General features: G+C 40.9%; 1 protein-coding gene across 3 annotated transcripts in view; it reads right to left on the minus strand.

Moving 5' to 3' along the window:
- The window catches only part of unc5db (unc-5 netrin receptor Db), a 185,444-nt gene continuing 167,508 nt past the window's right edge, over window positions 1-17,936 (minus strand). For all 3 annotated transcript variants that reach the window (XM_044362152.1, XM_044362146.1, XM_044362144.1), the window contains 5 exons: window positions 15,994-16,221; window positions 10,593-10,742; window positions 7,101-7,265; window positions 4,063-4,241; window positions 1-2,155 (listed from right to left, as the gene is read on the minus strand). In XM_044362152.1, coding sequence (XP_044218087.1) covers window positions 1,891-2,155; window positions 4,063-4,241; window positions 7,101-7,265; window positions 10,593-10,742; window positions 15,994-16,221 — 987 coding nt within the window. In that variant the 3' untranslated portion in view covers window positions 1-1,890. The remainder of the gene's footprint in view (window positions 2,156-4,062; window positions 4,242-7,100; window positions 7,266-10,592; window positions 10,743-15,993; window positions 16,222-17,936) is intronic.

The following is a 17,936-nucleotide window of genomic DNA, read 5'->3' on the forward strand; positions in this document are numbered from 1 at the left end:
TTGAGATCTTTCAACTGTACATTTATTTCCAAAAAGGCTGCATATACATTTGCAAATTCTACTGTACAGAAAACATCCAAAATGTCCATAATTATAGATACAATATACCACAAAGCTGCCCTGGCGTTACCAAACATAGATGTTCAGCACTAGAAAAGCTCTGCAGCCTATTCAATATTATAATCTTAAATACTTTTTCAACTAATACCTTTAAATGTATGTCAGTATGATTAATTGTTCTTTTTTTTCATCCCCATCTGTACTTTACAACATTCACCATTTACAGTAGTTAAACAAGGCACAAGAATAGTGATATGAAGCCGAAGGCCATGCGTGAAGCAAAAAAGAGCATGAGACCGACCAACTCAGGTGACAGAAAATCATGGACACGACATGTGAACGTTTTTAGCTCCTGAAACAGGGTTAGTCTTACACCAAAGCATTATACATAGTGAGAATACATCTGTGTATGTGTGTGTGTGTGTGTGTGTGTGTGTGTCTGAGCTCACTCTTAAAAAAACAGAATTTCACTTGTATGAGTTTTACAGTAGACACAGCTGCAACACATCCATGATGAGGGTGAACGTTGAGTGTGATGGGGGTGTACCGCACAGACAGGATGCTCTCAATGCAACATAAGCCACCGCTAAGCGTTACAAAAGCACACATTTCCATTTTTTGACACTCTTTGCTTGCAGGAATGAAAAAAGGAGAATCCAGTTAGTCACAATTAAAGAAACAATCATAATGGGGGGGAGAAAAAAAAGATTACCTTTCCCATTCTTGATAGGCCTGATATGAGGTCTATGTGACGGGTGTTAATGGCAGGAATTGGGTGATAAGACACGGTGACGCGCTCCCCTTCAGTGCCAGGAAATGATGTTTTTATGGCTTCCTCCCTCTCTATCAGTCGGTGGAGGAAACTGTAATGAACTGTAATGCCACAGTTCAAAATCTCACTCTGCCACATTACACACAAGTGACCACACTTTTCTTTCCTTCGCGACATGTGGGAGGCTCTTCTGACCGCGCTGTCCTTCAAGCTCAGACGGGGGGGGGGCTGATATCATACTTTTAATGATTTGTTTGTACAACAGCGGTTGTCTGTTGGAAGTCTTCCTATAGCACTAGATGTTTTGGGATTTTTAAAAGAGATGAAAATGGTTAAATTTAAAGATACTTGGCTTTGAAAGTTCACAATCACAACATTTAAGCAATTAGCAGCTTCCATTTAAAAATATAATGTTGGACGCCAAAAAAAAGCAGCTTCTAATTGAAGTGTCCTCATTCATCCGGTGACTCAGGGGGTATGTGTGGAAAAAAAGAATCAGTTACAGGTGTCTCTGAAATGACACCACAGTAGTATCACCGTATTTGCATATAAGAGCGTCTATGCAAATATGTCCAGAGCTGTGTGGACCACTGGGGACAGGAGAGGAGACGGCAGGGACAGTCCCGGGGGGGGGGGGGGAAGGAGCTCCACTCTCTTCTAACACAGATTCAGAAAATAACAGACACAAAAGTTCAGAAAATTCACCCCCCCACCCTCCACCCTCCACCCCTCCTCCCCCACTTATCATCTGAGCTGGAAAATGAATACACAGGGGGGGGGGGGGGCAGCCTTAACTTCAAATAAAGAACAAATAAATTAAAAATAAAGTGAAAAGGCAGAAGAAGATTTACAGTCCATCCTCAGACAGATTCTATTAAGAGAGGGTGGTGGATCCACAGCAGGCAACAGCTCACCACCACGACCCGTTGTGATTGGTCGGCGTGTCGACTGCTCGCTCAGTCTACTCACCGGCAGCCTCATGACCCTCCAGCGCACCGCCGCAGTGTGTTGTCTGTCACACAGATATGTCTCAGTTCGTCAGTGTGTCTCTCCTCCTCTCAGCCTGTGTATTCAGGAGCAGCATCCTCTGTCTTATGACTCGTTAGTTTGCCCGTTCCGCAGAGAACCGCTCCCGCTTCTATGTGATTGAAGTCAGACTCCGGCTCATCCTGCTCCTTGGGGGAGATTTTGGAATGGATCTTGCCAATCTCCTCCAGGGCGCTGGCTAGAGAATCAAGGTCAGCAGTGTCCTGGTGGCGAGCCTCCCACAGGCTCAGAATGACTGCTGATGGACTCCGCTGCTTTGCAAAGTAACCCAGGTTTCTGTAGGAGGAGCACACACAGCTGGATTAATGAACAGGAGACACAAGACTTCACATATTTACTGTATCTCTGCATTTATTTATCCTCTGGCTGATATGAGTCAAACAATCAGTACTTCCATCTGATTGGATGAACAAGAACAGCACATAAAACATCATCTATGCCATGAAAACATCAGAAATGTTCCTCTCTTCTATTCTGTTCTGACTGAAACCACATTTAGGATTGACAAGATCTAGATTTACAAGATTTAGATTTACAAGTCAACATGTTTTTTTAATATATTGGTAACAGTTTTGTATTATTAGAATGAAGAAAAAAGATCTTTAGGGAAATTTCAGAAATGCTCCGTTTAGTGTGAGCTGGAGGAGCGTTCCTGCAGCAGAGTGCTGGTGTTAGTGACAGTAAACACACTGCTGTAGCTACAGTACACGTCATGAACACAGTGTGTTGTCAGCAGCGGCATCGAAGAGGAAGAACAGTTGATTTTTATGTTTTTACTGTTTTCAGCCTGATGAAGATCCTGCGAGGTTGAAACCAGTACAACAATATTCCTGATTAAATAAAGACTTTTAATACCTCGAGAGGCTGAAGAACATCTTTCTGATCATTTTCCCATCAACTGATCACATCTATCGATACATATATTGATAAAATTACGTTTAGCATGTTAAAGGAATTTATCCATATGTGCTGGTTCATGTAGCAGTTTGGCAGCTTTTCATTCATCTTCTTACATAACAAATTACATTTAAATGCTATAATATGCATGTATTGTGCTGTATAATTACAGAACAGTTTCATTATGTTATTTCAGAGAAGCTTCAACATTTTGATAATTGTAGTTGTAAATAATCTTTACAGCACAGATAAATACAAACTGATTCCAGGGTTTCAGATCTCATGTTTCACATACTGGTTCCACTGGTCAAAAAACTGCAAAACATTTTACTATGATTATATCTATTCAGGACATGTCAGTACTGAATCAATATATAATCAATATCCCCTTCTTCTGACTATTTAAAATCCACCTATTGTATTTATCTGTACCTGAAGGTGTCTCGGTGCAGTGAGCACTATCATCTGCTTTCATGTGCAGGTAAAACAAAAAACCTTTCTATTAGAAATGTAATCAAGAATATATTTGTATCATAAATCATGAGTAATGACTGTAAACACTGCTGGTTGGATTTTATTCTCAGGTGTGACTGAAGGTAAAGAAGAAGCAGTTTGTTATCATGTCAGTACAGTGCAGTGGTGAGTCCAGTTGGGGGCAGTGTTTCACTGCTGCTCTCTGGGACTTTTCAGCAGAAATAACAACAAGAAACATAAAAGGCTGCAGCCATTGGTCACATCAGGCTCTGTTCAAAGACGCCCAACTTGGAGAGGAAAGCTTATCTGGATAATTTGGAATCCCAAAAGACTCTTAGATACCTCATCTCATGAATCACACACTTAACAGGAGATTACAGTCGCCACAAGCAAACGCAGCCACTGGATTGAGTCAATATCACTATAGTCTTTCATCATAAATGTATATTTCTATTTGATAATGACATAGATGTTAGACTGACTGGTGTAAGACAGAAATGTTAGAGGTGGAAATTGTCTATTAAGGCAGAATCACAACACACATCATAAGCAACAGCATTCAACAGAGAGCAAAGTCACTTATGTGCCGTATAGTTAAATAATCAGTCCTGCCTCCTGCTGCTGCTGCTGCTGAGAGAATAAAAAAAGCACCTGGCAACAAGCTGCATATAAAGCCACATTCATGAGCTTAACAACACTCACAGGACTGTTATCATTCTCATCAGCGTGTGTTCACGGCGAGGCCATTACGGAGGAAAAAGGTGCACACATACCATGTGATCTCAGACAGGGTGCATACATCATACGCTCACCGATCTAAGTGGAGTTTCTGGGCTAAGAGTTGCCAGTCCTTGCCCTTGGCGTTGGCAGTGTCGAAGGTGGCACAGATCCTCTGGCGGATGGACAGGGGGATTTTGAAGGCCTTGGGCCCCGTCTGGGACGTGATGGTGCAGTCTGTCTGCATAAAAAATGGAACCGAATCTTTTTCAGTCTGGAGGAGCAGAACAGAAACAGACTGTGATCAGACCAGGGTCAGATAGGATTTGCAAATACAGCTTGGTGCTTGTTTTAAACAGCTTGGAGAGCCAGATGGGTGGAGTTTCTTTCCTGGATGAGGAGGATTCAGACAAGTATGCTTAACATTTTAAAACATTGGTACATATTTAGTAAACAAAACAACAGAGAGGTGAAGACATCTGGTAGCCTCCAGCTCTGTCTAAAGTCATGACATCTCTCAGACCGACAGCAAATCTTTCTATTGATTATCAGAAATCCATATCAATAACAGTGATTGGTTTGCCTCTTCAATTGGTCAGATCTAAGCTCACTCATTGGCTAGCTTGGTGAACATGCCTCCATTTTTACTGATTGGCTCCCAAACATGTGTAAACTAACGTCTGCGGAGTCACTATCAGACTCAGAGTCTTCTGTAACGGAGCAGAGTCTGTCTCTGCTATGTGTAAAGTATTCAAGGTTTAAGTTGGGTGTATCACTTAAAGACCACATTTCCCATCTTTATGCTGGCAGTGATTTCCTGCCCAGCCTTTCAATATTACACTCTCTGCCACTTTGACCCTCTGTCTGTCTGTCTGTTACGGCCACAACATCCAGCTGCAGCACCAACAGCTTTAGTGCAAAGCACATGTGTTTTATAGATCGCTCAAATATGTCGTCTTCACATCTTCTAGTGTGTCATTTTATTTTGATTTTGTCAGCAGGAAATGACTATAAAGGTACAGTCACATGACACTCAGGTCCTGCAGATATTTGCTCGCCTTCCGTTTAACTTTAACACATAAAACTCACAAACTCAATCATATGAGTCTAGTTTCAGTGCAGTTTGTCAGGTGGAATCACACAGTTGGCCTTCATTTGCCATCAACCTGTTTAGTATAGTATCACACTAGCAGACTGAACTGCAGCGCGTTTACACTCTGCTCATATAAATCAATGACCCACCAGGATCATGACATCACTTCCTCTGTCAGGGATGAGCGCTGGGTAGTGCTGTTCAACAGAAGGCTGATGTGCTCTTTACAACCTTCTGCACAGTTGGAAACCTGTAGTGTAGTTGTATGTTTCATGTGTACATGAAGAATAAAGACTGTACATTGTGTGTCCTCTACTGCACCATACTGTCCCTGCAGAGACTCTTCACAACTGAAACATGTCAACACAAATGAGGAACTGTCATTAGCTTCTTTGGGACAGAAAGGTAAGCTAACCATCAGGTTTAAATCTTTTTTTGTCCCTTTCCTACATCAAGGGTGGCTTTCAGGTTACGTAGCTTCCAGCCGTTATTTAGCTGCGTTCATTGAAAAGGTCGACGCCAGAGAGTAGAAACTGACTGAACTTTGAGCGCAGCTGCGAGACATAAAATCTGTGCAATGGAAACGCCCAAGGTAGCACTTTTATTCCAAGTTCAAACTACTGTTTGAAACGTGTGAAACACTTTAAAGGTCCTCTCCTCCCTCGCACTGAATAATAATTTGTGTCAGATATAGTTTTTCCATGAAAAAGTTTAATTACCTTGTTAAAAATTCTGAGAAGAACATCTAGTCTGTCAAATATGCAAAAATGTTTCATTTCAAAAGTTACTAAACTAAAGAACAAGTCCACTGCAAACTGGACCACAGTTAGCTTTAGCTTCAGAGATTCTTCCAGCTGGAATGTTAAAACAAACTGTGAACATAAATCTTTCAGCACAGTGAAGCTCAGACATGAAGAAGTGAAGATACAATGAACAAAACACATTCGGAATGGAGGGACTTTAATATCTAGACGATAATCATCAGTTTGAATTCAAAACTCTCAGTGTTTAAGTGCAACAGGCTGAGTCATGTTCTCCAGCGCTGTCCGTCTGATCCGCTGCATGCTCTGCTGCCCTTCACTAAACCAGCCTATTGTTGTTTTCTCTGCTAAAGCTAAATGGAGTTGAACAGATAATTATAACACCAAACCATCTGAGGAGTAATGTGAGGAAGCACTTTGGATTTGACACCATAGATGGAAGATGTGACAGTAACATTAGTTTGTCACTCAGGAGAGGAAGCAGAGACACTAGACACAGTCCAGGACAGGAAGTCATAAATGATGTCGCTCAAAACTGTTCAAAATGCCACGACTAATAGTGCAACGCAGCTCTAAAAATCCTGAGTTGATTATATTTATCCGACCAAATAACCTACAATGTGAAATCCAGTGTAGAAGCTTCCAGTCTGTTTACTGTAGAGCCAAAATAAACATAGTGATGATGTGAATTCTAACAAACCTCAACTAATCATCCAGGTACAACTGAATCAAACCATAAAAATCAGTGTCTGACTGTAATACTATCAGTTTAAATAGTGCTGTTGGCCTTGAGGTAGGACAAGCACGTTTGTGACTGGTTGTGAAAAAGCAGTTGGGTAAAATCAATGAGTAACACTCCCTCCTGCCTTAACAACTACTGTCAAGGTGCTCTTGAGTGAGGATTTCTAACTCCTCGCTGCTCCAGTGGAGCCGCTCAGCAGCTGACAGAAGACTGCTGTTAACGCCGGGCAGCTCCCAGGTGTTAGTGCATGTGAATGTGAAGCAGGCTATTTGCTGGGACACGTGTCTCCCCGGATGAATAAAGGTTAAAAAATATATACAGTAAACACGGTGAACAGCTGGATCTGTGTTGTTTGTGTTAGCCACGTTTAGCATAAATCTGTGAAGAATTAAAATAAGTGTCCTCTTAATACACGGTGCGAGCTCAGGAGAGCCGGCCCTGCTGTCAGTGGACACACTCTGGGAAGGTTACATAAAGGTTGTGTGAAAAAGTGAAGCGTCCACCTCCACACCCCCTCCCGCAGCTGCAGAGCCTCACCTCGGCCACCGCGGTGTAGACCTGCAGAATCTGCTCGTGGCCTTTGACCTGACGCACGCTGATTTTGCAGGAGAGCTGGGCGGTGGCGGGGCTGTATCTCTCCAGAGAGAAGGCACAGTGCAGGGGCTGCTGGTTGCTGCACCACACTTGGGGGAAGGAGAATTCCTGAGGAGGCGGAAGAAGAAGAAGAGCAACATACACTGTTAACATATGCTTTAAAATGAGATGATTCAGCTCCCTGTTCTACATCTGGCCACACTGTCACATGTGAAGCCACACACACACACACACACGAGGCGAGATAAAAGGTAAGAGTTGGCTTTGAAGTAAGTCTCAATGATTCCATGGCTTGATATATTTATGCATGGAAATAACTATTGTTAAAATGAGAAAGTCTTTCCAGCCTGAACCTCCGTACAATAACTCTGGTAGCAGAAGCAGCTTGCGGGCAGAGTACTGTAAGCAGTATACTGTATCTGGGAAGACGAGGAACAGGGAAAAGATTGCCTTTGATGTTTAATTAATTTCTAGAGAACAGGCACATCTGTAGGGAAACGTCCTTGACCTCCGCTAGACTCCGTCTCTGCCATATCTGCATATTAAAAGTGACCTGTAAACGATTCTGAGAGAAGACTAGGGCATTAAAAGCGCCGACCTGTGTGCCTACTGAAGACTTGACCCTTGTGGCTTTGATCTCAGCTGCTTGATGCAGCACACAGCAGCAGATAATGGAGTCGGGGAGAGGCAGCAGCGGCGAGGGGAGGAGGAGGAGGGGTGATGGACGTGGAAAGCTCGGATGCTCTTTAGCACTAAAAGCTGACTTGATGTATGGCACGACGCTCGGCTATTATTCTACACCTGCTCCACCAAAGCGGGTTTGCGGTGCCTGCCTGCCTCCCGAGGCCCTCATAAATAAGGCCGTGGAGAGGGGTGGGTGTCTTTGAAACACAGAGCTTTCACCATGCATTCAGATCTTTAAGCAACAACAGCGTACAGTGGGGACACAGCTCAGCTGCTCTGAACAACAGCAACAACAGGTACAAAACAGAATTCACTGACTGCAGCGCTGCGCTCCATTTAATAGCCTACTGTTTGCATCTTAATGCTCCTGAAGAGAAAAACAAATACAAAGCTATTAATCTCTAGTCACATCCATCTTTATGATCCTCAACAAAGAAATGTATGTGACAGCAGGATTTACACAGTTTTAAAGCACAACATGGTTCACACAAACACACATATAAAGCTGAAGAGGAATTATTCTCATCAAACTGGGTTTGAACTGAGGGAAGCATCAAGGCACGAAACCTTCAGCGTTGTTGTAGTTCAACCATTTTCTGAGTGGACTATTAAAGGGGATGTATGATGCTTTCCCTTACTTTCAGTCATATAATGTTACAATGTCAGATGTTCATATTAAATGAGACTCCAAACACTCGGTTTCCAACGTTTTTTCTACTTTCAGCTCGAGTCGACGTCGGCTTGTGATGGATTTCTTTATACGGTCGTCCGCTCCACGCACAGCGTGAGTTCAGGTCCACTTTAGCTACGCAGCTGTGATCTATGATGATCTAAACAGCAGATACTAAGTTCACTTTCACACCTGTGGTTCAGTTCATTTGGTCCAAAACAAGAGAAAAAAAAAAGAAAACACTGTTGCTTTTCAGCTCTGGTCCTGCTGGTGTTCACGCCGTCTATTGAAGTTAACATGAAGTTATACAGACTGAACAGGAACTCAGTGATTGGACAGTTTTGGTGATGCAGGGACTCACATGGGGAAATCTAATTCTGGTGCACGTTATGCATCACTTTAATGCTTCTTATGTGTATATCTGTTTTCTGATGTCACAACGAGTTTAGGAAGAAATAACTGATTATAAGTGTTATTAGTATTAACGGACTGCAAATCCAGTTGATGTTATGAACAATGGCAGGTAGAGACAGAATGAAGAGGAGGTGATTGTATGTCACATGTTTCTGTGTGCGCTACACACAGCTTTTGACCATCTGCTTGATCAGGCAAAATCCCAGCACTTCAAGTGTTGATGCGCATATGTGTTACCATGGCGACCAAAAGTTCTGCATAAATAATATACATCACTTATACGGATCGCTTATCATAAGATGTTATTGTGAACAGTTCACAATCAGCAGATGGATTTAAATTATCACAAGTGGAGTCTACTTGAAAGCAGCAGAGATTTCTAGTGTTCAGTGTTCATTTACATCTGAAAATGCTTCTTTAGGACTGGTGGGATCATTGTCATCAACCTACTGGTGAACAAAGTGTTAATATAATAGAAATGCATTTCAGGATATTAAGACATCCTTTATAAAGGGTTTATTAATGTTAACCAATCATTTACTAAAGCTTTATGGATCAGTTATAAGACATTAACAACTATAGCCATACTAGGGGCGCTGTGTGGAAAAGTTGTGCTAACATTAGCATGCTAACATGCTTACAGTGACAATGTTAACATGCTGATGTTTAGCAAGTAATCTTAATTTAGCATGTTAGCATGCCAACATTTGCAAATGAGTCCTAAACAATAAGTACAGTTGAGGCTGATGAGAGTGTCATTATTTTGCTGATAAATGATGACGGTGCTAGCTAAAGATCACCAAAGTTACTGCAGTTCCTCCTGAAGGGGATATCAATGGATCTACTGAATTTCATGGTGATCCAACCAGTAGTTGTTGAAATATTTCAGTCCAGACCAGAGTGGTGAACTGGGCGACCAGCAGACTGACCAGCATGACGACAGCACGGCAAAAAATTACTTCCCCCCTAGCATGACGTTAGCATTTATAAATGTTAAAACGTTAGCTTGAATTTCAGACTTCCCAATAAATAAGCAATCAAGTTTAACTATAAATGGTAATAAGTCATTAATAAAGACTTTTAACAATAATAAATGAAGAACTGATCTGAAGAGCAAGTGTCTGGAATTTATCTTAGTATCATTGTTCTTATATATATGTATATGTATGTGTGTATGTATTTGTATATGATTAATGTACATTTCTTATATGTTTGTATGTATGTACTGTCTGTGTACATGCTCATATTTGTAATGAATGGCTTTTGTATGAAATGGTGAAATACAAATAAAATTTGAATTGAAATGAATTTTTTACAACTTGGCAACCTGAATAATGTTCTTATTAACATATTGATAATATTAACCAAACTGATCTGTACAGTATTAGTCAATCATTTATTGGCTATTAATAAGTTTTAATACTTTATAAATCCTTTATAAAGAGCCTATCAGATGATGGTACCTGATAAACATTATTCTAGTGCCGACTAGAGAATCATTGACTTGAACAAAAAAACACTTCACAGCTCTCCACACGCTGTTTGATTGATAAGTGCGGAAACACCACAGTAATTATTAGCAGCAAAAACAGACTCGTGCAAATTAGCACTTTGGGATCCAATCCATGTTTTGATACAATATCTTGTCAGTTAACTGCCGCTGTTACCTGACATGTGGTAAAGGGTTTGATGCTCCACAGGAACTGGGGAACATCCTGGATGGACACCTGGAGGCTGAAGGTGTTCGCTCGGAAAGGCAACATCTTTGGCTCCTCGAGGAGCTGACCCCCTCTGATCTTCTCTGCAGCCACCACTCCCTGGAGAGGGAAGGTAATCAAGAATAATGGTGAGAGAGGAAGACAAGGGGGTCTGGAGGAAAGAGGGGGTGAGAGAGGACGGTAATATACAAAGAAAGGAACAGAAGAGAGATGAATGCAAGAGGAAGCATACAGGAATCCTTCCCTTCCCTCTGAAGGTACACTACCTTTGCATATCAGCATGAACACCTGTTGCTAATCTTTCCCTCTGTCACATCCACTAATTGACTCATCACAAATATTAACATAGAAACATGCTGCCAAGAAGGGACGTCAAGTCTCCACTGAACAAATCCTACAACTCTTGCTCTCCATTAGCATCACATTTCCAGCCTCAACATGACAGATTGAAGCTTGAATTTAATGCCGTGGAAACGGGTGCGTCAGGGGGCAAACACCCATCTCCTAAATTGAATTTGTGATGATGAAAGAGCACTTTGATTGTCGCTTGCAGGTATTCATCTGTCATCATTGTTCAGTGTCCCGGTGGGATGGTTCAGTGTCTGGCCCGTCTATCCTTCTAGCCATCTCAATCACAAAGGGAAAAGACAGGGAACAGAGATGTAACTAATGCCAGATCACGCTGATTGATTCTGACTAAGTGTCTGTGCGTGCAAAGAGCTTGTGTGGGCATGTGTGTGTGTGTGTGTGTAAGCACTTTTACGTATGTGTTTGCAGAGAAGCGTGCCTGGGGCGTATTGCATATTGTCATTGCTGAAGGTGTGAAAACAATCAACTGCTGGCAAAATGCAGATGAAAGGCACTCATAGGAAAAAAACAAATGTGACAGCGGGGAAGCTGAAATATGGCATTCCTCCTCTGCCATCTGCCTCTGTCTTTCAAACCTGTTAGACGCTGAGCAGCCGGACAACACTGGCTTTCTTTGTTTTTCCCCCTACAACATGTAGCTACCTTGGATCTGGTGACGACTTCGTTTAAACTCATTAGAAGCTGTCAAAATGTCATGATTGAAGTTTTGTGTAGACTGTGCCTGTTCCTGACCTGCTGTTTGACACATCACATACTCCACTGATGTGTTTTACGTCATGTTTTACAGCTGAGAGAACGCTGCGATGTCAAATCCAGCGAGAGGAACAGAGTTGTGAATTCTGCATAGACAACATTTGGGGTTGGACTGGTTGAACGAGTATAAAAGAATAAATACACAGTACTTTAATAAAGAGTCAAAGGTACAAACTTCAAACTATGACTCCCAAAGAAGAATGAAACTTCTGTTGCTAGCACTGCTAACGGTGGGCAGACGTTAGTTGATCCTGATAACAGATGAGTCTGGATGATTTATGCCTTGTGCTCTTCATCATTACTGCGGTGGCACCGTCCAACTGAACACATCTTCACAGACAGATGTTTGGGTTTATCACAGTCAGAAATTCCCCCTCAGCCTGCGTTAATGTGAAAGATATTCAGTCTAAAAACAGAAGTTTGAAACTCTGTGTACGTCTGTGTAACATCTGCCTCCTGTATGTTACATTAAATCTTTAAATGGTCACTATGTCTAACAGCAAAATCTTTGAATATAGAATATAATTTTACCTTTATTTAATAGTTGTAACGTGTACATATTTGTGTTATTTTCATTATTTTATGCTGTTATCTTATATTTAATATTTAATACTTGGCTACATAGTATCCATGGTAACGATGCAGCTATAAAGCCCGTTACCGGGGGAACCAGTCAGACCAGGTGAGTGTGTGACTGTTAAACCTGTAAATAATAATAATGTATAGCTGACCCGAGATAGACTTTATTACTAATTATAATTATATTGACATTCAGAGTGATTATCTGTGTGAACTGATTCATCTCTATCAATAATCTGTAATATACTGAGTCTTTGATCCTGGTCGAGGTTCGACCGTCGGCCCTGTTGTTTGTTATTTAACGGTTATTAAGCTTCGTCACAGAAATCATTTATTAGTTTTGTAAGTTTCCTTTGATTCAGATTTTATCTATGTTAAATAGTTTTACAGACCAGACTCGTTTCCCCCAAATCCCGAAGTGTTTGTAAGCAATAAACAGACGTCACTGAATCCACATCGGAGCGTCTTCGTTGGAGTCAACTGATGTTACTGTCAGCTGTTAGTCCACCATCATCATCATCATCATTATCATCATCATCACAACACAACGCAGAGACTGTAGGCCGTCACTATTAACGGGGGTGTTATAAACTTAATCTAGTCCCCTGTTCTGCAGTGTGAATGTGAAAGTGCTGTTGAGCATCTGAAAAAACATGAAACTGTTAAATTCCAGCTGAGGAACCTGCAGAAGGTCTAGACACAGCCGTCCGCCAAGGACACGGACTATACGGCTCGCCGCTGGTCCTGTGTAGGCGGCTGCTCAGTTTCATGGCTATAGATTAGGAGCTTTATTTCAGTAGCATTTTGATGACTATTTAAATCCAGCTGCCTCACAAGGTGATAGATGGTGATACATGGTGATACATGGTGATAGACAGATGTTCATCACCTGACAAGTATTTTTTAAAAGTAGCCGCCATTTCCCAAACAGTTTCCAAGGACGACTTCTTCGATGGTTCCATGTAACAAACCATCTGCTACGTCAGGTTAGTCACGTGTGACGGTTACTGATCTGCTGTATGAAAGTATAAAAGAATGAGAGATCCAAGAGGATTAAAATCTAAAATCACAAAACTATTCTGATCAAAATCCTTCATTTTTATTATTTGAAATAGATTTGTTATGGATGATGAGCTGTTTTCATCTTAATGATGACGAGATTGAGGATGTTGTAGAAATGATCCTTTGACTAACAGCTGAAGGTTGAGATGAACAATATTACCTGGTAGTATTTACACTGCCTACAGTGTACTACAGTAGTATGGGTGGTGTTTTCAGGTAGGAGGATTGTGTCCATTGTCTCTTCAGTACAACCTGAACGCTGTGACCTTGACTTGTTTCCTATGCAGCAAGACTTTGCCTGTCTTTACCGTCACAGCTGACACAAACTATACACATTTATTTCTGATTTTCATGGGTTTTAAGATCTGAACTGAATGTTTAGCTGCTTACTTTTAGGAATGAGATGACTAATTCATTTTAAAAAGTGCAAGCATTGTGCAGTATCAGAGGAAATATCTGAAAACAGTCAATCATAACCCTCTCTTGGTCTCAGCTTCCTCACACACATGTTTGTGTTGCATCAGGCTTCCTGTTGATCCAGAATCCAGTCTGTGATTGACTTTGTGCTGGAAAGCTTGGAAAACACACAGCAGAGATGTGGCGCTAACAGACAGGAACCCAAGGGACATGCAAAAGTCTGGCATCTGCTCGGCAGGCTGGGAATTCATAAACCAAATCCAGAATGCATTTTAAAGCCAGCTGCCGCTGACGGCTGCAACATGACAGAAAGGCGGTCGGGAGGCAGAGTCAGTCACGAGGCTCACGACGCTCCGTTCAGCTCGGCTCGTCTGTTAGTCTAGTCTCTCAGGGGAGGACGAGAAGCTTGATTTCCCTGATGTTCACTGATGAGATCTCAATGCTTAAAAACCCTATAGGTCGCCGAAGGATAATCAAGTCAAACAAGTTAAATAAAAAAAGAACGGCAGTGATTACAGTACGGCAGCCTTTGTCTCAGTCTATTAAAACCTCTGGATGAGAATGTGTCAGGCTGTTACTGAGTCCCTACTGTCTACACTGCACTATTGTTTCACACGGCTGATGAATCTGCAATCACTCACATGCTTTAACTGGTGGAGGAGCACATGTTGGGGTCCCTGCTGCCTCAGTGAACCCAGGCAAAAACCACACACACACACACACACACACACACACACACACGTTCAGGTTGAATCTAGGCCACATCCTAACAATATGCACTTCCTAATGGAGTAGAAATCGCTAAGGTGAAAGTGAATGACGTCAGAGATAGCAGTGGTGATGGACCAATGCAGAAAGATTGCTGAATTTGTTGGTTTGAATTCTCTCCTCCGCTCAACAGTGACATTAAAGACACTTATTTCAAGTTAATTTAAAGACTCTCTTACTTCTAGTTGTATCTAGCCATGCAGATAGTCTTGGTTTAATTATAAAGTGGTACCAGACATTTCTAACCCCAACTCATTACCATGGAGGTGAGTGGACTTTCATCTGCTCACAGGACACATTTGCACACATAATCTAATGAGCCACACACCTCACTGTTGAAACTATCTACTGTAGATTATCCAGAGTGGACACTATTGATGGGAAAAGATGCTGCAGATGAATTTTGAAATGTCATTATAAGAGTATATTTCAGCTACAGATATCTCCAAACTACCACAGGTGAGTGAAAACACCTGCTTCTCATCATATCTGTGTACTGACCCTTTAAACCTGCAGACACAGCACCGACATATTAACACCTTCAAAAGTTGATATAGCGAACATGTTAGCCTGTTAAGCTAGCATTCATTTGGAGATGTATGTACAGTAAGTCTGATATTAGCTGTAGCAGCTGGGATTTATTAAACAGCTGTCTGCTTCTTCTGGAAATAACACCCATGAGAGCGGTGAGACTGAACTAAAACAGTAAAGTTGTGAGCTAAAAGATGCTAATAGGCTCCGTAGATCTGAGGGGAGTGGCAGAGCTGTGTGATAAATCTTTCACATTACAGTCATTTAATCCATTGTTAATATAAAACTATTTAGCAGAGTCTATCCTGTCAGTGCTTTGCCATTAGCTGCAGGTTTTAAATTAAACTTTTAGCTCCATCTATATTTTATGTAGCAGTGTGCACAGCGTTGCAAACAGCAGTACATTTTAAACACAAATTCTTTGGAGGCAAAATGTGTCTGCACACATAAAAACACAGCTAACAAAGTCACTACAAATGAAAAATTCATTTCCAGAGTAAACAAATGAACTCATGCAACGGCAAAATAAGTAGATGGTGTTCTCCACTTTGCATTCTTGATCACTTCAACCAGGGAACTATTACCAAGCTTTGGGAAATGTAGTCTTGTACACGTTCCAGCTCGCCACCTATTTTTAAATAACTCAGTCTAGCATTAAATTAGCTTTAGCCTGTGAATTAGCAGCTTATAAACTGGGCAAAGAATGTACATTTACCACTTCAGCCATTAATACTGCTCTTATAAAAGACTGAAACTGTGAACAAAGTGCTGCTGGAAATGAACATGACTCATTTTTTTGTTGAATAAACCAAAGCAGGAAAAAAAAAACCCCCACAGGCCGAGGAGCACCTGACAGCGTCCTTTCCCCCACCTGAAAGGCGTGCGGCGTGTCGTCCACACAGTACACCCGCAGGCTGTAGCTCATGGAGCTGGCCTCCATGCTCCCAAACACAGCCAGCTTCAGCCTCTTGACGGCAGCCTGCGTCAGGGGCTCGCCCACCAGGGCGTACGAGCCCGGCTGGTCCAGCAGCAGGTGGCAGCTCGCCGAGTCCATTAGGCAGTAACAGGAAGTGGATTCATCCTCCACTGACATTACGTCCTACAATAAAGAACACGGTGTTCATGACACACATTAGATGATATCACATGATCTATAATGTCATTTTGTAATATTCACTATTTATATACAGTACAAATTCACTTCACACTGTAAGTCCCCATATTTAGCATTTATAAGCAGTATATAGACACGTTATAATGTTATAGTGCGGAGTTATAAGCAGATATTGGGACATTTTAAGTGTTTATTAAGGTTCAGTATTTGTCAACAATTATCATTTTTCCTTTGAAGACATATTTTATATTATAACAGCTGTGTTTTACTGTATTATCATTTATTGTCTGTTTATACAGCAGCAATAACACGACGCTACGCAGCTACACTCTAGTGTGTTATAAAGCATTTATTAATGCTTTATATACTGCTTATAATGCTAAATAAAGTTACCAATGAGTTTAAAGCCTTTATAATCAATTATATTATCTGTAATATTATAAATGCTTTTTCACATTCAAAGAGATTCATTTAGCTTCACTGAAAGAAGAATATTGCCGCGTTTTAAGATACTAAATTAAGGAACAAAATATTGGCTTCAATGAAAGAAAGGCTGGTCCTTTCTTCAATTAAATCTGTTATCATTAATCTTAATATCTTAAAAAAAAAAAAGATTATTTGCATTATACTTCAAACACAAAATGTATTCACATATCCCTTCATGAAGGCTCTTTGAAACAGCTGCTGCTGCAAAGAAGAAGCATTATGATGGTGAACGTGACACACTGAGCAGAGGCATTAATACTGCATATTTACAGTAAATTAATGGTATACGTCAAAATAAAAAAGGTAATATATAAATCAAATATAATATAAAAAAATATATAATATAATAAGTGCATGGTATTGAATCATCATGTAAATATATCTGTGTCCAGATATATTCTGTGTTCATCACACTGAGGCATCTTATATATTAAAGGTTAATGATTCACTTTACTGTCACCTCAGAAAACACTTTCAATAATATCAGTTTTCTTTCTTCATACTTTTCTAATATAAAGCTCCCAACCTCACCTCTCATCCAAGACTTTCATCAATTTGCTGTAGTTTATGGATATTTCATACTGAACTTCTGATTGGCCGGCTACTAACTGATCAGTGCGATTGACTCAAGCTCAGGCTGACATCTTCAAATGTCTTGTTTTGTCTAATTAACAGTCCAAAAGCCCCGAGTTATTGATTTACCTTCACACAAGACAAAGAAAAACAGCAAATCATCCAAACAGAGAAGCTGGAAGCAGCAGATATTTACTAAAGAAATGATAAAAGAGGAGAGAGTTGAAGCTGAATCTGAGGTAGAACATATGGATGTGTGGCATCCTGGTTAAATAAAGGTTGAATAAATAAAGAAACAGACTTGCTTGCATTAACACCTTCAGCAGTAAGTGTTGCTGTATAGTTAAAGTAGCACACACAGGTTCTGGCTGAAGTCTAGAGTGGAACTAGATATTCATGCCCAGGGCTACGTTGATATCATCGCTAGAAAAGCGTGTAAATGAAGTTGAACGTATTGTGGATCGAGTTCCGGTACGCTGCTGTCAAATAAAAGTGTACATTTGGTAACATAAGACAGACGGTAACTGGTCTCCTGAGAATGTGAGGAAGCGTTTCCTACATGAGAGATGGTGTTAGTACACAGGAGAACACAAAACAGTCATTATGAACACAAGAGTGTTTTATTTATGAGACGACAACAG

This window comes from Thunnus albacares, chromosome 2 (genome assembly GCF_914725855.1).
Source record: "Thunnus albacares chromosome 2, fThuAlb1.1, whole genome shotgun sequence".
Classification (NCBI taxonomy): Eukaryota; Metazoa; Chordata; class Actinopteri; order Scombriformes; family Scombridae; genus Thunnus; species Thunnus albacares.